General features: G+C 44.5%; 1 protein-coding gene across 5 annotated transcripts in view; it reads right to left on the bottom strand.

The window, feature by feature from the left end:
• Nucleotides 1-22,161, bottom strand: part of PRPSAP1 (phosphoribosyl pyrophosphate synthetase associated protein 1) — a 45,877-nt gene that overhangs the window by 4,717 nt on the left and 18,999 nt on the right. For all 5 annotated transcript variants that reach the window (XM_030533927.1, XM_030533926.1, XM_030533928.1 and 2 more), the window contains 6 exons: nt 14,683-14,855; nt 14,100-14,215; nt 12,855-12,910; nt 11,876-12,021; nt 1,167-1,237; nt 208-354 (listed from right to left, as the gene is read on the bottom strand). In XM_030533927.1, coding sequence (XP_030389787.1) covers nt 208-354; nt 1,167-1,237; nt 11,876-12,021; nt 12,855-12,910; nt 14,100-14,215; nt 14,683-14,855 — 709 coding nt within the window. The remainder of the gene's footprint in view (nt 1-207; nt 355-1,166; nt 1,238-11,875; nt 12,022-12,854; nt 12,911-14,099; nt 14,216-14,682; nt 14,856-22,161) is intronic.

The following is a 22,161-nucleotide window of genomic DNA, read 5'->3' as shown; positions in this document are numbered from 1 at the left end:
CAGAATAGGTAATGTTAGTTGCATGCTGAACTGTATGGTTGGTTGGTTTTGTGATACAATTTTTACTAGGTAACAGTTTGTGATGAAAGTCATTTTACAACTGTGATCTGGAACCTTGCTGTCTAGAGGCAAAAAGCTAGTGCGTGAACCCATGTGGCCACCATCCAACCTTTTCCCATCTCCACAAGACAAGCAGCAGTGACATACCTCATCGACTGCGGATTCCTCAATTAGACGGGGAGCATCTGCAGATAAGAGTCCATGAGTGGCCATCACAAAAATCTTGTAAGCACCACGCTCTTTCAGGATTTCTGCAGCTGCTACAAAGCTTTCCACATCATCAATAATATCATCCTAAGAGAAACACAAACCAACCCCACAATCAGAACCAGGAAGTTACCACCTGAAAGAAAACAGACTTTGATCTCTTCACAGCTATACCAGCAGAGTCTATATATATTTGAGGAAGTTAGTGTCTACCTTGACTACTGATGAAGATCCTTTATACACCAGCTCTGATAATTAATGTAATTTTATTTATTTGCAAATATTTTTATAGTTCTCCCCACTGTAGTATCCGAGTGCCTCTCACACAATGACTTAAATCTCAGCTCCAATGTGAGGGATAGAAGGAGTCCCATTTTAATGAAAGGGAAATGTGAGGCACTGAGATTTTGACTTACTCAAGGTCACACAGGACTTCTGTGGCAGAACTGGGACTAGAACCCAGAAGGGTCTTGCACTTTCAGTCTTGTATCTAAAGGAGAAGACTATATCCATCCTCCCAATGATACCAAAACCCCATGCCACCCATCTCAACAGTTCAGCAGGGTAAATGGAGACCAGTAGCAAGTGAATTCCATTTGGAGGTATTCATCTTTGGGTTATGGCGTAACTAGGCAGGAAAATTTGAGGGTCCACAGCCCCACATTTTGGACACAGGGCTGAACACTGGATATTAACAGGGTTTGTCTGTCTTTCCTATTTAGATACACAGGAAAGCTGGAGAGAGTTGAGGAGAGGATGGAATGTGAATATAATGTTAGAACTTGAATGATGTTGTGTCATTTCTACTACAGAACAGAAATCCCAGCTACATGGAGGTATACATATTAGAGATGGGATGGAGAAAAAGATCCCACCCCACTGCTCTTTCAGTCTCGTACCACAATGATGGCGATTCTTCCCCCAACATCTCCGACTACAGTTATTGGTGGCTTCTCTTTGGCCATCATCACTAAAAACAAAGCAAAGCCTAGTTAGATTCCATACACGGCAGTTCTGCTGCATGCATATATCCATTTACTGCACTGTAGGTAGGACAGGCTCCCACTTTTTTCAATTAAACTTGGTGCATCACTTCTTGCAATTTATATGTATATACCCCATAAGACCCACAGAACTTCAATTTTTATAAATCACTTTAAAAAGAGAGAAGTAGAGGAGCTTAATAAGAAATTAAGAGTCTGATTTCCAGAGGCATCAAGCACCTACGTCTCACATTCACTTCAACTGAGCCAGCTGGTGATTAGCATTTTTTCCCTTTAAATGTCTTAAAATTCCTTATGTCAAAGCAGCTATGATGCAGCTGTTGGCCCAAATGCAGCTCAAGCAGTGGTGCTGCTCTCATCTAAAAGTGCACTTCTGCTCCAAAAAGTGACTAAAAATGGTGTTGTGGGCTTCCACAAAGGATGTTATCAAACGTCCCTGGTTTGCAAGAGATAGTTTTCTGATAGCTAGCCATGCAAACTGATCTGGGGATCTGAGACTCAAGCTGGATTCTCTCCTTCTCCTCTATCCCCAATAAAGTGTGCTGCAGACCAGAAAAGACCCTTTATGACACCTGCATATGTTCAGGGCCATCCTTAGGCATATGCACCCAAAAATTTGGGGCACCTCTGGGTCTTAATGTCCATCTTTCCGCCTCTTCCTATCCCTGTTCTACCACTCCTGCAGGCTCCCATGACAGCTGGCTGCTGCAGTACTTAAAAGTGAAAAAGGCTTCCAGCCTGCCAGACCTATTAGCACAACATTAAAACTGTTAAAGAGCCATTCAAGTGGTAATGAAGCCATTTAACAGGCATTTGCCAACTCCCAGGTATATACTGTAAGGGTATGTCTACATCTACAATTTTGTAGCGCTGGTTGTTACAGCTGTATTAGTACAGCTGTATAGGGCCAGCACTGCAGAGTGGCCACACTTACAGCAACCAGCGCTGCAAGTGGTGTTAGATGTGGCCACACTGCAGCGCTGTTGGGCGGCTTCAAGGGGGGTTCGGGGAACGCGAGAGCAAACCGCGGGAAAGCAGGTCTCCTTCCCCGCGGTTTGCTCTCGTGTTCCCCGAACCCCCGAGCAAGCAGGTCTCCTTCCCCGCGGTTTGCTCTCGCGTTCCCCGAACCCCCGTGCAAGCAGGGCTCTTTCCCAGCGGTTTGCTCTCGCGTTCCCCGAACCCCCGAGCAAGCAGATCTCCTTCCCCGCGGTTTGCTCTCGCGTTCCCCGAACCCCCCTGCTTGCTCGGGGGTGCGGGGAAGGAGACCTACTTGCACGGGGGTTCGGGGAACGCGAGAGCAAACCGGGGAAGGAGACCTGCTTCCCCGCGGTTTGCTCTCGCGTTCCCCGAACCCCCGAGCAAGCAGATCTCCTTCCCCGCGGTTTGCTCTCGCGTTCCCCGAACCCCCGAGCAAGCAGATCTCCTTCCCCGCGGTTTGCTCTCGCGTTCCCCGAACCCCCCTGCAAACCGCTGGGAAGGAGACCCGCTTGGAGGGGGATTCGGAGAACACCGGAGCAAACCGCGGGGAAGGATACCTGCTTGATTACCAGAGAGGCTTCCTCAGGTATGCTGGGATACCTGCTTATTCCACGGAGGTCAAGAAAAGCGCTGGTAAGTGTCTACACTTGATTACCAGCGCTGGATCACCAGCGCTGGATCCTCTACACCCGAGACAAAACGGGAGTACGGCCAGCGCTGCAAACAGGGAGTTGCAGCGCTGGTGATGCCCTGCAGATGTGTACACCTCCTAAGTTGCAGCGCTGTAACCCCCTCACCAGCGCTGCAACTTTGTGATGTAGACAAGCTGTCAGTTTCTGAATTTACTGACAAAAAACAGTTGTGCATCACTGTAATATTTACTCAGAACATGTTAAAATTTGCTTTAAAAATATGTCATTAGTGTGTTGCTGAAGATTATAAAATCACATCGCTAAAAAATCCTTGCATAGATTTTTAGATGCACAATCTTGAGTATTCATCTTTAGCCTTAAATGCTTGGATATTCAGACAGTTTTTTAAATAAATCCTTCAGAAGACCAGGCTTATACACATGTGAGCCTGGGCTGCCGTCAGGCATAGGGGCATCAGTTTAATAATACTGCATAGGGCCCCATAAATCCTAAAGACAGCCCTGCATACGTTCATTGCTTTCAGTAGTATAGGAGACTGGAATTTTGTAATTAGTGTTCAGAAGAAGGACAAATAGAATCCAGCTCAATCTTAGCACTATAAACCCAACACAGGAGTAAAAAGCAGTAAATACACTTATTACTAAATTTTGTAGATGACATATAAAAGGATCAGATCTGTTGAGTAAGAAGGTGCCAATCCCTCTCTGCCTTCCCCCTCACCCCACACTTCAAAGAGCTGTACTTTTATATGGATCTGTGGCATGCAGAAACTACATGTACCAACAGGAAACGCTCCACCTTCAGGCAAGCAGTGTCAATATCAAGGTGGAGCATCATATGCTGATATGTACTGTCTACTTTGCACTTCTACTTTGGATTTAAAGACAAGTCAGACAGCCATCTGCTCCACAAACTGGATGCGGCCCTCAGACTGCTGGCAAGTTGTTAATAAATCCCTCACCTGGGCAAGGATTGGCCACCCTTGAGCCAAGTACATTTAAGAAGTCCCTTCCCTGACAATGAACATTTTGATTTATAACACAAAAATCTCGGGGCATGTGTATGACATAAAGAGGATATCTAAGGGTATGAAATGTACATTGCATGAATCTGGTGAAAGCATGTAATGGCATGAATCGTTGCTCAAATGCAGTAGTAAGGAAGTGATATTTATCAGCCCACGCCAGCCCATCATGAAAACATTCATATTACCCCATTTAAAATTCTACGTATGCGACACCTTTTACATAACCCCTGTAGAAATGATTGAGAGGATTAGAGTATTTTAAAATAAAATGTCACTGATACTTTTTCATAGCCTCCCACTGTAAAGACAGATGCTTCAATTACTATGATTCAACTATACAGGCTTCAGAGGAGTTAAGAACTTTCAGATACAAAAAATAATTTTTTTGAATATATTGTTACAAAATGTATGCACTCGTCTAATACCTAGCATTCTACCAGGGCAGAAAGAAAAGCCTTATCCTATTACCAAAAAAAGGGATTTTAAGCTAATAGTAAGGAAATCACTTTTAATCATACTGGATCAGGATATCTCACCTCAAACTGACTGAAAATACCCCTCTTGCACAGACTAATAGAATACTCTTAAAATGATGTGTAAGATACTCTGTAGTTTGGAATGTTAGTAGCTTTGGCAGAGGTGGATATGTGGCAGAGTATAGGTGAAGCAGATTTAGGTGTAAGATAAATGTGATTTATGGGGACCACAGTTTCAAATGTATATGGCTACTACATGAAGCATATAAAACAGCGCAATGTAATGAATCATATGTAAAGGGCTCATTTTCCTTTAAACCTTAGTCAAATTTTAAAAAGCCAAAGAATTACATTTTGAACAGAATAAGTTGGTCAGTGCTGAATTTTAGTTTAACATCTCAGTTAGGCAGCTAGTTTGAGTCCTAACTGAAGTGTTCCTTGAAGCAGAGATTCCTCAGTCGCTCTACAACTGTTTTCTACAGCTTGCTTGCCAATACATAGAGACATGAGTGTAAAGGGAAAAAAAACAGTTCTCATGTAAAGGGGAGGGCAGGAGGAAGGGTACTTTTAATAAACCAGGATTAAACGTCACAAGAAATAAGCAGGCTAAAATATTTCAGCTGCAGGCCCTACCTACCAGTTTTGATTAATTATTAATCTAGTTTAGATAATAAAACTCTTGGTAGGAAGGACTGAGCTATCAAATGCCCGAAGGATTACATCTGACTCCTGTCCCAACCTTAACATACATTCCACAGATGAACAGGGTTCTGCTTACAGGAGACAGACCAGGAAGAATTCCATTCAGAAGGATGGTGAATGGATCTTAGAGTTGAAATTCAGCACTATTTTACCGGCAAACATGTAACTCTTCATCTGGAGTTTGCACCTTTGCACTGCATAACAAATGAAGTATTCCTTACCAGTAATTTAATCTCCACACTATGGTCAGAGTTTTGACAGTCAGCTACCAATATTAGCAGTAATTAGTGTCCTTCCTTTTTTCTCTATATTTAAATGCTATATTTAAGCCTTTTTTTTTTGCTTTGTAAAGTAGGGTAGGCAGCATGCAGACCAGGGGTCAGCAACCTTTCAGAAGTGGTGTGCCGAGTCTTCATTTATTCACTCTAATTTAAGGTTTCACGTGCCAGTAATACATTTTAACATTTTTAGAAGGTCTCTTTCTAGAAGTCTATAATATATAACTATTGTACATAAAGTAAATAAGGTTTTAAAAATGTTTAAGAAACTTCATTTAAAAATTAAATTAAAATGCAGAGCCCCTGGGCAGGACCAGGGCCTGGACCCGAGCAGTGTGAGTGCCACTGAAAATCAGCTCGTGTGCCGCCTTCGGCACGCCTGCCATAGGTTGCCTACCCCTGATGTAGACCTACCCGATTCCTAAAGAGCTGTTCTCCCTTTTTCTTGATCAATTATCTCTGTAAAGAAAAGAAAAAAAATTGCAAGCCAATATCCACCCATAACCACGTCAAATCTCAAAAGAACTTCGATTGCTCCAATGTGAGGTAAAACACACGCCGAAGTCATTGTGGTCAGTTTCTCCCTCTCCAAAAACCTCAGCCCTAGTCACACTTACAAGTCAGAACTGCTGGGAGATAGTGGCTTGAAAAATTGCTCTAAATAGTAAGTCATCATTTTCCTCCCAGGTATAAAACCTTTGTTTCCATGTAGTTGAAAGAGGCAAACAAAGTTAAAAGAAGTAGGTCAGACTTGGATATCAGTTACTCTGGTATAAGCCCAAAGTCACTCTAACTCATTATATTTACAGGGATGTAACCAAGATCAAAGTCTGGTCCAAGGACTGCAAGTGCTTCTAAAGAGTCAGGAAGCTGATTTTAGTGTTTCTAGCAAATATTTTTTTAAAAGGGTCAGACACCAAATGAAGATGAGTCATTTTTATAAATAGGAACATGAAAAATGTTTCAGAGAATATGTGGAAAAACCCAACTGCTCAGCAAAAAGCCCTAATCTTTGTAAAGGCTTATTCCTCTGATTTAAGTGCTGGATACAATTATCACCCTTCATTAAGAGTTAAAAAAATCATTTCATCTGGCATAAGGAAATGGCATTAACCTGTGCTCAAACTTGCTGCTCTCATTTAGTGGCCAATACTTTTTAAGGAATATTGTGGTGGCTTCAGTTCAGAGGCAACATAAAGTGTTTGTGTGTTAAACTTACATTCACCAAGTAAAATAATGCTGTATTTACAACAGGATGACAGAAGAACCAGCAACAAATAGTTATGCAATGTGATGCACCTAGATAGGTACAGATTTTTTTTTTATGCCCCCATTCTAAATACAGAAGAGGAAAACGCCCCACGAGTTCACTCAGTTTTTTTTATCCTAGTGCCTTTGCTTATGAAAACCTGTTTGGTTTTTGGTTTGAGTGGCACATTGCTTACATACATTGGATAGCAAGCCAAAAGGCTACATGAACAATTTAACATGTTACACACATTTTCAGAAGGGAGAGTCGGCAAGCACAAACTTATGTGCATTTGTTAAAGCACAACATAATCAGCTGCAGGCTTGAACACAAAGGCTCTATAAAGAACTACAAATACAAAACAACAGCCTTATAGGGATGTCCTGTATTAAGGCTCAAAGATTTCTGGTTTTCTGAATTTTTAGCACAGCAGTTTAAGAAGTGCAGCCAAAAGTGTCCAACTATGGCACTTTAATACAATATAACTCTCCCATGTGTCGCTGAGTCAAACAGACAGTGGATCCTACGATGCTCTCTCGCAGGAGGGTAAAACATGAACAAGGAGCACAGCCCAGGAATTAAAGGCAAATAATCCCATAGGAGCTGGTGTTTGGGCCAAGAGTAGAATGTGGCTACGGCCAGCTGACCCACTATGCCCACCCACAACTGCATGGACCATAGTTATCTTTGCAGAAGGCCTCCAAGTAGGTCTGATTCCTGCTCCCACTTAGGTCACATCTACACTGCAGCTGAGAGGCGTAATTCCCAGCTTGGGCAGACATTCACACGCTAGCTCTGTTCAAGCTCACGCACTAAAAACGGCAGCATGACTGGGAAGGCAAAGGCAGCAGCTTGGGCTAGCCGCAACTACATATCAAGTATCTCAGACAGGGTTGTACTTGCATGGCTAGTCTGAGCTGCGGTGACCACACTGCTATTTTTTAGAGCACTAGCTTTATCACACTAGTTCGTGTATGTCTACCAGAGCTGGGCACTGCACTTTCCAGCTGCAGTGTAGATATATAGCCTTGGACACAGACACCTTTCTGTCTGTTCAACCACCACTCTAGCTCACAAAACTGGAGGTTCTGCACCGATTTCTGGTGGGAAATCCACGCTCTACAGAAAGGAGCGTATGTCCAGGTGGGCGGCTCCTTCCCAGGAATACCCCAACTTTCTAGTGCCTACCTTATATCCAGAGGGGCTTCTGCAGAATCAAGGGTGTAATTCTGGAGACTTTGCTCCCTCCTTTGGCAACTAAGGATATTTTCTGACCCTTCTGATTCAAGGGAACCCAAGTTCTATGTTAGTAGTGTATGCTACGTTTTAGAACGATGTAGGAGAACTACTTAGAGTCTATTCTGCTTCACCATCAAAACTAGCAGGAAACTTCCACATCCGGTTATTTTTGTTACTGGTGCAAGAGGAAGAAACAAAAAATCCAGCCTTACTCAGACCTTAAGGGTTTTGCTGAAGTGGCATTTTGGAAAAACCTCTTGACCTGTAAACAGAACTAATTGGATCAGGAAGAGTCAGAGGATCGATACAGACCCCACAATGCCACTTCTCCTAACCCCCACTGCACTTTAATTTTAGCACAGTGAAGAGCAAATACATGGTATTCGCTACAAATTACAGACTTCATGGATTTTTCTTGTAACAGATACTTTTGTTGTTTTGTAGCCTAGGTAACAGAGCCCAGCACTTGCTCAAAACCAAGTAGCAAGTAAGACTCAAAGGCTGCAGAGAATCAACAAAATAATTTACATAGAAGCACTACTGGCAAGGAGCAAGACTCGCCTCAGAAATTTACCCTGTTTTTCCCCTTTTTAGTTAACTTCAAGTAGCATAATTTGATTGTTTTACATTTGTGTTTCAGACACTGAAGAATGCAAGGTAATTAGTCAGGCATCACATTTCTAGGATGGATAAATAAGGAGGAAGGTGAGAGACACCAGCTGAGCTCATGTCTCGAAAACAGTGGACTGAAAGCATTTCTTCCCTGAAACCACAACGACATTGGATTGGACAAACCTATGTGCCGGCTACCACTAAGGAGCACTCAGTTTAAGCCTCAAATCTGATCTACCTTAAATCTGTTATGGAATCATAAATGTAGGCCTGAAAGGGACCTGGGGAGGTCATCAAGTCCAGTCCCCTGCGCTGAGACAAGATCAAGTAAACCTAGACCAACCCTGACAGGTGTTTGTCCAACCTGATCCTAAAAACCTCCAATGAGGGGGTTCCACAACCTTCCCTGGTAACCTATTCCAGAGCTTAACTACCCTTATAGTTAGAAATTTTTTCTGAATATGTAACCTAAATGTCCCTTGCTGCCGATTACACCCGTTACTTCCTGTCCTACCTTCAGTGAACATGGTGAACAACTGACCACAGTCCTGTTTACAACAGGCCATAATGTAGTTGAGGACTTATCATCTGATAAAGAATCTCTTCTAGATTTTCAAGTACTTTAAAATCTTCAATCACCATCAACGTAAGCCTTGACGCAAGATCTACATGCTCTACCCCGGGGCGATTCTGCGAGACTGTGCACCCGCAGAACACCTCCCTGCCACTCCCAACCCAGATTTCCTATGTTTCCCTGCAGAAAATGGTAGGGAAGCAAAAGAAAGCCACATGGGGGTTGGTGGGGACCATGAGCGCAATTTTTTAGGGGGCACACAGGGTTACATGCCCCTCCCCCTCTCATTCTGGAAGCGGAGAGCTGCCCAGTTGACAGAGGTGGTCTGTGTCCCTGCACAACTGACACTGCAGCTGAACGCTGCCTCTTGGGTCCTTCGCCAGTCGTACTTCCCTTCTGTGTGCTGGGAGCCTTCCCGTTTTCTATTCGAGGGGAAGGGGATGGAGAAGAAAAGGGGATAGGGGCACCACAGGCAGAAGCGGGAGCCCAGCGTGTGCATCTCCTCAGCAGTAGCTGGGTCTCCCCCGTTAAGCAGCCCCATTGAGCTCTCACCCTGACAAGCACTACACCTGGACCCCTCCATCAAGCCACCCACACCCAGACCACCACCCCACTGATCCCCAACCAGCTGCACCTGGACCCCAACCCCATCAAGCCTCACCCCCTTCAGCACCAGGACCCCCCCTTAGACCCCCCACACCCAGAACCCCCTGCTGAGTCCCATCTCCACATACCCAGCCCTCCCTCACCCCTGCCCTTGAGCCCCAACTACCTTCACCTGGATCCCCTGCAGTGTCCCAATGCCGCTGCGCCCGGAACCCCACAACGAGCTTCAGTGCATCCAGATCTTCCACTGAAGCGCCTGCACCCAGATTGCCCCACGCAGAAACCTCTCACCCCACACCTGGATCTCCCCACACTAAACCCCTCCACACTTGGATCCTGCTGGGATGAGCCTGCCCACCCATAACTAGTGCAGAGGGTCAGGGTCCCAGGGTGTTTCTGGGGCAGACCCAGCCCTTGCATTGTGTCAGGGTCATGTGCAGACTCACTGCCGAGTCCCTGTACCAAGGGAGGTGGGGGTTTCAGGGTGATCTCCCACCTCAATGCAGCCAGTGGCCTGTGCTCCCCATTGCCATGCTGAAGCCACATTTATTCATTGACAAATAAAATTTGCAGAATTTTAAAATATTGTGCGCACAATTTTTAGGCACAGAATTCCCTCAGGAGTAATACTCTAGTTATACTAAAGAGCAAAATACCTCGGAATCAAGGAAACAGACCAAAGCAGCTATGTTAAATTTCAGTTCCCATTAGAAACAGGAGGGAAAAATGCTTGCAGGAGGACAAAAATCATAGACTAACATTTGCTGTCAGAAGCCAAGAAGAGACTCCTGCTAGCTTCAATACATCCTTTAAGTGTGCACGTGTTGTACTAACACTTGTGACGATGACAATTTCCTTTGTACCCACTTTGTCTCAGCATCGTAACTAGCTAATGCATGAAGGATGTTGATCTCTAAACATCACATCAAGGACAAGAGAGGAACACCTACTCTTGGTTATGTGTTCATTATCATTCTGCAAGCATTGGACCATCTATGCTACTGGTAACTTCTGCAGAGACAGATATCACTGAGCTAATCTGCTTGATGGATAGGTACCTCAGCTGCAAAAAGCAACATTCCATGTCTCCTCCCCGCACCCTTCCCTCCCCACCCGCCACCTTGCTCTAGTCTCACATACATACACAATGCATCCATGATCTAAACCCTAACCTTAGGGCCCCAAAACATGTACCTGGACAGCTAAGAGGGAAGGGAAACAGTTGGATTTTTTTCCTTATCAGTACTGCTACCGCTGTTTGAATCCTGATGTTGCTAGCATGATAGCAGCATAGTTCCTTAGAACAGTTTTTTAGGATTTTGGACATAAAAAACATTATAAAACTGTGCTGCCAGCTAATACAAGGGTGAGGATAGAGAGAGCATACAAGGTAGCAATCTGAGTTCCAAAAGTTCTTAGAAAGACCCTTATTCATACCAACCAAACAAGTCACATTAGAATGCTCCCAGAAACAATATCTAAATGAGACTAACTAGCACCATTTTGTTCCCAGTACGGACAAGGACTATTGTTAAGGCTGCTGTAGCTCTAGGGAATAGCCTCCACATTCAGAGGACAGCAGCCAAAAGAAAAAAAAAGCCTGCACCCAAAAGCAGAAAAGGCCTACTCACCCAACAATCTCTCAGCTCAGTGGCTATTCCCTTGCAAATTTCCCTTTGGTATTTCAATAAGATGGTTAGAAGTCAAGTTTATTTCATTAACAGGAATAATTTTGCCACTCCCTGATGAATAAATGCGGTCTCCACATTGATGTTTATCAAATTCTCCCGGCACTAACGCCAGCTGAAGCTGCACTGAGGCTAGTGGGAGATTTGACAAAGACCTCAGCGTAGACAAGGTCTTCAGATCTAACTTCAACCTTGTCTACATGAGATTTGCACTGGTATAGTTTATATTAGTGGTTCTCAAGCTTTTGTACTGGGTGACCCCTTTCATCATAGCAAGTGCGACCTCCCTTATAAATTAAAAACACTTTTTTATAATTTTAACACCATTATAAATGCTGGAGGTAAAGCAGGGTTTGGGGTGGAGGCTGACAGCTCGCGACCCCCCCATGTAATAACCTCGCAACCCACTGAGGAGTCCTGACCCCAAGTTTATATCAGTAAAATGAAGCAGACAGCGAGCTCCCATCACCATGCCTTCCCCCATTGATCGAAAGTTAAATGGAGATAGAGTGCTAATCTTACAGGGTAGCTCTAGGCCAGAGTGCACCGTGGCATTTTTGACAGTTGGGGGAGAGTGGCGGCCGTCATCCATGTCCTGCTCCGTACACTGAGCCTCTCCATGGATCACTGCCAGTCCCAGACGCAGTCTCTCGGCATAAGACTGAGCCCTGCATGAAAACCAGAACAGGTTAGGGGGATACATGAGAACACCTCGGGAAAGGCCCTCTGGCTTGGTATGCTTTTTAATCACACGTTTAATCCTTGCCTACAATCAGCAGGGGAATTTAGGACTCTACCACTGTGTCACTCAACTTCCAGAAAAGCTCCTTCCACTTCCTATCAAAATGTGTAGGATTGGTGCTAGGAAAGAACTGCCTTTTCAAACCCATCCTCTTTAAATACCCCAACGCCCAGTACCTCCCCTCTTCTCTAGCCCTCCATTCCATCACCAGGAGTTTCTTGGTGTTCCTCCGCATCCTCTCTCTATGACAAGCTGACTGTCACTGCCTTCTCAGGTCTGCTGATTCAAACATAGACCCTTACTGCAACCACCACTGTACAATGGTGTGGGCCATGGGCTAGATGCCACTTCCTCCTAATGGCAATCTCCACATTAGCATTAGATAAAGGCAACAGGTGTGACTGTGTATTCTGACTGTGCCCAGTACTGCCTTCAGGACTCCTTAAATGTGTGGGAAGCTCAGACATTCTCTAATACCCAAGTAAATAGCAACTGCTCAATACACCAGCTGTTGGGAGCTCTAAATCTGGGCATTTCCCCGCCAAGTGCAAGGGTCAGTTGTGTGGACAATCCAGACGCTTGCACCTCAAAGGTTGGCAGCATTAAGTCTGAATTCAGCATTTTACTGCAAAACAGTTTGACAGACAAGTTTATTGTTTCAGTTTAGGGGACTCTGCATTTCAACATGCACTCCATACTACCAGATCACAGCAGGGTTTATCAAATATACACCCAGAGAGCCAGGAAGAGTCTATTTACCTTTTCGCTGCATCAGGGGATTTGGCCACAATAACTGCATTTCTGTAATCTGGAATCTGGATTAAAAAGAAAGGTTACTAACATGTAAGTAGTGAGTCTAGTACTAGGTATAGTACTTGTTCCTAACTCATTACAATTTGGGTGAACAAAAATTGTCTACACATCTTTACAATCAAGTGCAACAGTTGGGTAACCTCATGCTATCGTACTAATAAAAGGAGATAATTCCATGCTAACACCAGTGATATAAAGAAGGGCAGTAGGCATTTGTATATAACCTGCCCCAGAATAGAACACAGTACTCAAATTAAACTTTAATACTCAGAATTCTTCATGCAATACAATTAGGTCAATTAGGCAAGCCTGTCCCAGCGCAAGCAGATGCATTAGAAGTAGAAGTGCACTAGCCTGATCTGAGCAAGCATGAGTGTATCTACCAGAGACAGAAGTTACACTTCCAGCTCCAGTGTAGACATACCCTGAAATGGAGGGCAGAAGCCAAGTGGTTCACAGCATATACTGCATGAGAACTGGGGGGAAGAGATGGGAAAAGATTTTTTTTTTGTCCAAGGAAAACTGGGATTAACTCTACATTTTTAAGGAAAGGGCCAGACATGGAAGATGCACTGTACTCTATTGAATCTGAATGAAGGGATGAGTTGATTCTTCCAGCATTTAAATGTGCTGTTTCAGAGATCCTGGGCACTCTACTAAAATGCATCACTCTTGCAGTCTGCATGATTTTGCTAGTATCCAAATCATACTTTCTGAATATCTAAATAAAACAAATTGCCTCCACACCTTTGCATAGCACTGCTGGAAACAGTATCGCATAAAGTCCAGCTATAATTCAGATCACCAAAACATCCACTTCACAGTGAGAGAAACAGCTTAATAGGATTTAAAAATGATTAAAAGGCATGAGTAAGAATAGTATCTCAAATGACACTAAGAAAACAATTGTATAGAACAATGAAATTCATACTTCAGAGCATGGCCTTATCTTCAGTTTTGATCAGGAAATAGTTTCCAACCTGCTACAGTATTGCACAATTTGGTCTATTTCACATTTTCCTGGAAAGCATTTGGTATTGTTCTCAGTCAGAGACAGACTACAGAAACAGACTGACCATCAATCTAGCCCAACAAAACAATTCTTGTGTAAGCAACAGAATGAACAATGCTATATCATGTCAAGTACAGGTTAAATGCAAACAAGTATAGATAAAACTAGAGTAGCCTTACTTCTTCCTGTATATACTGAAGCAAGAAAGGGGATGCCCTTAAGTTGTCTACTGGAAAGCTGAAGAAGCCTTGGATTTCCTTTTGATGAAGATCCATAGTGATAATGTGTGTTAAACCTAAAAATGTGAAAAAAAGAGTGAATCACCAAATAGCCTCTCCTATTCTCTGATACAATTTCTGGAATATACAATCTGTGTGTCCGAATTTCATGGTCTCTAAATTATCCTATGTCAATATATTGTATGCCACATTTTAACAGATATATAAGCTGGTAGAAGAAAAAGCTTTGAAGCAGGTACTGACAACCAGCCACACTATTATAAAAAAACAGCACCAGAAAGAGCATAGCATAGGCAGATCAATACAGCATTCCTAATCAGATATTTGTGGATCATCCCCAGATACAACTGTAAAAGACAGCTGAACAAATGTTAGTTTCCTCAGTGTAGGCCAAGGACTTGGGGACAAGTCCCCAAGTGTGTTGGGGGAGGTAGGGAAGGGCAGTTGATTCCCAGGGGTGCATGGTAGTTGAACAAGTTATAGAGGCTAAAATTCCTGCTGCCTCCTTGCACGACACACTCACCTGCTTTGGCCAGCATAGAAGCTAGCAGTTTGCAGACTATGGAGCCCCTCTTCCTCATTTTGCTTTGTTTGCTATAGGGGAAGTAAGGGATGACCCCAATAATATTCCTGGCGCAGGAAGTCTTCAGTGCATAAGCCATTATCAACAATTCCATTACAGCAGTGTTCACATCTCTAAGAGAGGTTTGAAAACCATTCCAAATATTAGTGTAGAAGAGTTCTGATAACAATTCCCTCCCACAGCTTCTTTGCTTAGTATTCAAAAAGTAATTTTCTCTGAGCCTTTTTTGGATAAACCCTCAATTTTTGTTGCTGTGAAAGTCACATGTGATTTGATAAAGCTAAACAGACTTGCTTGTAGCTCAGTAGCCCCCTGAGCTACCAAAGGCGAATTGAGAGCTACCACTTCCCACACTTAACTCTTATCCCCCTTCCTTTTTCTTGTTTACAGCCTTCCACACCTTTTACTGCTCAGGTTGTCAGCTATAGAGAAAATGAGGTTCTGCTCGCAGCATTTGTTGAGTTACATATACTAAAACCATAGATCTTCTATCAACTTTAACAACAGATCAAGCTCTCTTAGGCAGAAGTTCATTGTTGTTATACCACTAAGTTCCATAGCATAAATAGTAACTCAATGCTTGTCAAGGTGCCTAAAAAGAGGGAATTTGTTCTACATGTGGCAGTTGGTTTTACACAGAAACAAATTATCTGAGATCCACACACCCTGCTGTAACTTTGTGTGGAAGAAAAAGTTTCTTCCAGAAAGTATCAAAGTGATATCTTTCTCTAATACTTCATTGGCCTCTATGTTAGTATTTTCTTTTTGCTCAATGTTAGAGGTGAAAATGTAAACGAGCTTTTTACTGTGAGAAACAGGAAGCTCTGAAGGCTCAAACTGCATTACAGAAGACCATGATAAGGAAGTTGGATCTTCTGGCCACAGCCATGTGTATAGATCCCATGAACCAGTGCTTCTTGAGATGCTCTCAAAGAAGAGAGATCTGGTCTTAGGCCACAAGTTCTGACAGCATATATTTAACAAACTCCCTCCAACACGATTTTTTAAAATATATATGCTCTATTTCAAACAGATATCATTTCGGGGAAGTTCTATGGTCTACGTCAGGGGTCGGCAGCCTTTCAGAAGTAAAGTGAATAAGTGAAGACTCGGCACACCAAGTTAAGGTTTCGTACGCCAGTAATACATTTTAATGTTTTTATAAGTCTATAATATATAACTAAACTATTGTTGTATGTAAAGTAAATAAGATTTTTAAAACGTTTAAGAAGCGTCATTTAAAATTAAATTAAAATGCAGAGCCCCCGGACCTGTGGCCAGGACCCAGACAGCGTGAGTGCCACTGAAAATCAGCTTGCATGCCACCTTCGGCACCTGTGCCATAGGTTGCCTACCCCTGGTCTACGTTATACAGGAGGTCAGACTAGATGATGAAGGTGGTCTCATCTAGCCTGGTATCTATAATATCCATCTTTCCACCAAAGAGAGCGAATGTGCCAGCAGAATACACAGTAAGAACAGGATCATAATTACAAGCTACTTCCTAAGAACTAAAGGAGATAGATAGAGCCCTGCGTAGATATAAAAATGTGGATCTGCATCCGCCAGGATCAACCATGATCCGATATCTGACTTTTACCTGTATCCACATCCGCACCCTCAGAAGCAAGCTGTCTCACACCTTACAAGGGCTAGCTGGGGGTGTATCTTGCAGGGAAGAGGCAGCGCAAGGGCAGGGACTGGGGGTAAGGAGCAGCGCAGGGGCAGGGTCTTGAGGAGAAGGGGCGGGTGAGGGCTGGGGCATCACATCATGTTCTGCTCCCTTGGGCTCACAAGCAACAGCACAAGGCAGCAGCAGTGCGTGTTGCACCACAGTGGAGAGGAGGGGTGGGGCACCGGGCCAGGCAGGTGTGGGCTCTGCTGCCCAGGAGCCAGTGGGATGGGCCTGGAAATGCAGCCAGCGCTGCCTGAGGGGTCTGAGCTGCCGGACAGGAAGCAGCATGGCAAGTGGGTGCTGGACAGCCCCGACCCTGACCTGCTGAGCCTCCCAGGCTCCCCAAGCCAGACACCACCAGTGAGTAGAGACCTGCATGGTTGTATCTGCATCCGATCCACAAAAATGGTTGAAGATATTAAGCAGATATGCACGCATTTTCAGGGCTCTATGCACAGGAACTAACATGCATGCAAGGAACAAGACCTTGAATCTTAAGTTCTGCAGATCAGATTTTCTATCTCTAGTCTAATACCCCTGTTGTAATATATCCTTTTGGGGATTTTTCTCTTGCTCCCATCACTGCCCAGGAACAAGATGCATTCTATTACTGTTGCAACAATTAACATTTCCCACTGAACATTTTGGAGGGCAATGACTTTTTAACTAATATGTCATCCTTTGCAGCCTGTATAGTTAAGTTAGGATCTGAATCATGGAACATTTTACATTTACATTGAACATTCTAAGGAAACAAGTGACTTCCCCTCCATTGCCCAGCTCCAAGCCGTGCAGACGTGACATTTTGCTTGGAGGCCAGCATCGCTGTGCTACTCATGTTTTCAGGAAATGAGAGGCAGGCTGCATCAAATCACCCTATCAGTTCTAAACCCCCCAAGCAACAGCTTCTATTGAGTAGACCCATGGAAAAAGTGGTGTACAGTATGTGAAACATTCACAGATGACACAGGTCTGTGAGAAGACTCATCTTGCCTAACTTTTGCCATGTTGACTGGACAGCTATGCTTTAACTACACAAATCTTTCCTTGAGCCCAGTTTGGATGAGGAGACACTCTAGCACCGGGTTGCTTTCAACTGAACACGGTGAACTTGTTCACCAAACATTCCATCCTATCCTGCCAATAAGCTTTGACTCAGCTACTCAGGACTGAAAGACAGTTTAGAACCTTGTGGAAAACATATGCACCACAGGGTGGAAAATCCAGTAATATCCTCAGAACAAAGACAACCTTACCCATCCTATTATACCAGTTATCATGGGCAAATTCTCAAGTTATAAATCAGTCCTGCAATAGGTCATCAATCTTCACCCCATATATGCCTGCTTTTGTGGGGTACAGAACAGTTGTGTAGTCATTTGGTGTGAGCCTTAACAAGTAAAGCTAAGTGAGCCAACTGTCATTAGGGTCAGAAGGGACCATCATGATCATCTAGTCTGACCTCCTGCATACTGCAGCTATGCTGGGCAAGAGGAATGTCATGGTAAAACCTCAACTCTGAGACTCCCATGAATAGAGCCCTGCAAATCCACAGATATCTACATCATATCCATGGACCACATTTGCAGATAGTGGATAGGATGCAGATACCACTGAGCAGGGCTCTACTTACCAGTAGTGTCTGGGCTGCAGAATCCGGATCAGGCAGCCCGGGGGGGTGCAGGTGCTTGGGGTTGGGGTTGGGCGGCAGGTCAGAGTTGGGGATATACAGCACCCGCTCACCGCACTGCTTCCTGTTCTGCAGCTCAGGATCCACAGGCAGCACGAGTGTCCCCCTCATGGCCCATCCTGGCAGCACTGGCCATGCTCCCAGTCCCAGGCCAATCCTGCCAGCTCCGGCCATGCTCCCAATCCCAGGCCCATCCTGCCAGCTCTGACTGTGATGCAACACACACTGCTGCTGCCATGTGCTGTCGCTTGTGAGTATGCAATGCCCCTTTCCCCCAGCCCCTCCTCCCCATGCCGCCCCTTCTCCTTGAGACCTCACTCCTGTGCTGCCCCTTTCCCCCGGTCCCCAACCTCAAGCTGTCTCTTCCCTGCAAGTCCCACTCCCCACTTGCTCCCTCCTCTCCCCCTTCACTAGCCCATCTGAGACAGCTTGCTACTGTGGATACAGGTAAAAGACGGTTAGAGGATTGTGGTTTGATCCTGGAGGATGCGGATGCACATTTTGGTATCTGCGCAGGTCTCTACTCATGAAGTTTTGTCTTCCACAAGTCTATTGCAGCTCCACAGAAGCCCACTGCAGGCATCTCAGGCTTCTGATTACTGCCCTTCATCCAGTCACAGCATTCTGCCCACACTGAGTTCCACTTTCCCCCTGAACACCAGGGTACCATCCCTGAGAGTACTGAGACCAAGAGTTGTCAAAGTGACATTCCATTCAACTTCTGATTTGTTTCTTGCTTGTCAAGTGTTACACAACTAACTAGACCCATTTCTTTATCTTCATTATTTCCCCCATCCTCTGGAAATGAACCCCCATTTGTGTTTCTTCGTGAACATTCTGAGCGTTTGTTAGCCTGCTGGCTCCATCAGCCTGCATATACAATGGTACTTAGACACAAGAAAGCTTTGTTTGCTATGAAACACCCAGCCAAGAATTATATAATTCACAATATAAAACACCCTGCCTCTCAGAACGGCAAACTAACAAAGAACCATTTATTTCCTTCAGTGGCATAGTCATGTCAGTGGGGCTGGGAGGTGAGAAAAAGATGCTATCAGTGTTACATTTCTGGCTTTTTTTTTTTTTTAAAACCTGTTTACAGGTCCCTTTGGAATTTCTGTTTTATATCACCTTCTCTTGAATTATACTTTTACATCACAGGAAAAAAAACAACCACACAGATGAGGGTTGAGTACCACTGATTTTGAAGGCTTCCATGACAGTAGCTAGGTTCTCCTTTTCAGGAACTCCCCCCATATACGATAAACATAACAGAACTGAGGAAGGAGAAGAGAAACTACTGTGGTGAGTACATCATTTAGTAGATTGCACGAAAGCAATAAACTTAACGTGGCTTGTCACCTTTGCCTCCTTATGTCTATGCCATCCCTCCTTTCTGGAGGAAGTGCTGCACTACTACTTATTCCCTAAAGGCCTGCACCAAAGTTGTTCAACAAACTGTATTGCCCCTAGATTTTTTGATTATTACCCTGAATCATATTTATGCACTCAGCTCTTACACCTTAGCCTACACACCTTCTCCTGAATGGCCTCTCTGCAGCTAAACAGTTTCCCTGATTACAGTCTATTTTATCTTTCACCATTATTCCTGCAGTCTGGAGCCTTTGTGATTTTCCAACCTTTCTTTGCGAAATTCACAGAGAGTTATTTATTCTAGTGGTCTGTGATGGGGTGTGCATCCCACACAAGGCCTGATGGGGTTAAGGTGGGACCACTAACTGCATAGGCTGCACCTGGAGGAGGAGCCAGGGCACGATAAAGAGGATGTTCAGCTGCACAGGAACAAGAGGGCCTGTATAAAGCCCAATAGCTGAGAGAAAAAGGGGGCTGCAGAGAGAGAGGGTGCAGTCACTAGGGTGAAAGGCGGCAAAGTAGGAAGCAGCCCAGGGATATAGCAGCAAGGCTTAAGATTACAACAAGCAGTCAAGGTCTGTGCAGAGTCCCTAGGCTGGAATGCAGTGTAAACGGCGGGCCTGGCTTCCCCTGCCAGACACTGGAGAAGGGGCACCATTAAGGGGCAGTGAAAGGGAAGACTGTCTGGGACAATGGATCTCAAGAGACTTTGAGAACGCAGCCTGCCCTGGAAAGGAAAATTATAGGGACCTGACTAGCGAGCAGCGCCACAAAGCAGGACAAGTTGCATCCCAAAAGCACAAAACACAGAGTGACAGAGTACAACTGCAGAAAGGGGTGTCAGCCTGGCACAGCTAATCCCCAGATGCAGCCAGAAGGAGGCGCTCCAGGGGTGGGCAGAGCACCCAGTGACATGGCTAAACAACTGGCTCAACAGAAGAGAGATTCTACTATGCAACACTCCTGGAGCCTGGCAGCTCATTCCATTCACACTCCACTACCTTCACCTTAGCTTCTGGTATCTCAATTTATTATCAACTCTTCCATCTTTACTACTTACAGGATGATCCCATAGTATTTGAACAATATTTTAATATCAAGTTCTGTGCTGCTGAGGAGTCTGTCAAGATGGGAAGCTGCTAAACAATAATCCATTTGCTTCCTCTCCTCACACTCCTGCTTGGCCGACCTAAAATCCACTGCAGAATGGAGACAACGTTCAGCTTGTCCTCTCTAAGCAACGCAGCGAAGCACACATGAAGCTGAATAAAGAACCCTGTCTGCATCACAGTGGCTGCTCATTTGGAGGACAAGCCCTTTCAACACTCATTCAAAGATAAAAGAGCAGAGATTTACACAGGAATGATCAAGTCCAGTCTAAGCCCACGTCCAGACTAACCCGCCGTATCGGCGGGTTAAAATCGATTGCTCGGGGATCGATATATCGCGTCTAGTCTAGACGCGATATATCAATCCCCGAGCGCGCTTACATCGATTCCGGAACTCCATCAACCCGAACGGAGTTCCGGAATCGACACGGAGAGCCGCGGACATCGATCCCGAGCTGTCTGGACGGGTGAGTAATTCGATCTTAGATATTCGACTTCAGCTACGTTATTCACGTAGCTGAAGTTGCGTATCTAAGATCGATTTTCCTCCCCTAGTCTGGACGAGGCCTTAGGAAGGACAAAATTCTTGACAAGTTGACAACAATTAGTAAAACGTTTGTGTTTTCTCCTAAGTTACTGCCTGCTCAAATTTTGAGTTGTCATTTCCCTGACTAAAATCCCTCATCTGGCTCAGATTTACATCATCAGCAGTGTTTGCCCAAACACCCCCATCCTACTAGCAGGTTTTGATCCTGCTGGGGAAAAATAGTGGGTCTGGTTAATCAACCGGGGAGGAGACTCATTTCCTCACCGGTATGTAAGTGATGTGAGAATGGCTTTTCTGGGAATAGACTATCTAAGGTATAGGCTGAATAGTTTTGAGAAAGGAACCCTCAAAGCAGCCAGCCCTGGGAAAAAGATTCAAGCTGATCTTCTGTTGTCATTGATATTTTTTATTAATGAAGCCACGCCTTAGGAAGGGGAGGAGTTTGGACTTGTTTAGTACATGGACTGTGTTTGCAAAGCAGACTGGAAAAGGCTTCTGCTCATAAGATGTTCCACCATCAATTTGTTCTTGAGCGCTGGTGAGCAATGCAACAACAGAATGTGCAACTTGGGGAAAAGCCCTGAAAGCACGAGTTTTTTCACTTTGCTAGGCAATAACAATGCAATATTCACCTCTGGTAATTGTGCATCTTTAAGAATAATATGAGACCTAGCTGCACCTACTGTTTTTAATACTCCAGCACTGATTTTCACTGACTGCACTAACCACTTGGCAAGAAACCAGCAATGAGTGCACACCTTCAAACGCAGCTCTTTGAGACACTTCACTATCCACCTATTCTACCGGAATCAAGCAAGATTCTCAGGGTAGTGGATGGTTTTCTAAGCCCACCATGACTTTCAGTATTTCTTTGCCCTCCTAACCCAAAGCCAGTATAGTCCAACCTAGAGAACAAGTAGACCCACCTGAGGAGGAATGCCCAAAGCACAGGTGGGCAAACTCTTGGGTACGAGGGTCACATCTGGATATGGAAATTGTATGGCAGGCCATAAATGCTCACAAA

Source organism: Gopherus evgoodei, chromosome 15 (assembly GCF_007399415.2).
Source record: "Gopherus evgoodei ecotype Sinaloan lineage chromosome 15, rGopEvg1_v1.p, whole genome shotgun sequence".
In the NCBI taxonomy this organism is placed as follows: domain Eukaryota; kingdom Metazoa; phylum Chordata; order Testudines; family Testudinidae; genus Gopherus; species Gopherus evgoodei.
Note: the sequence above shows the minus strand (reverse complement) of the source record. Positions and strands in the feature narration are given on the sequence as shown.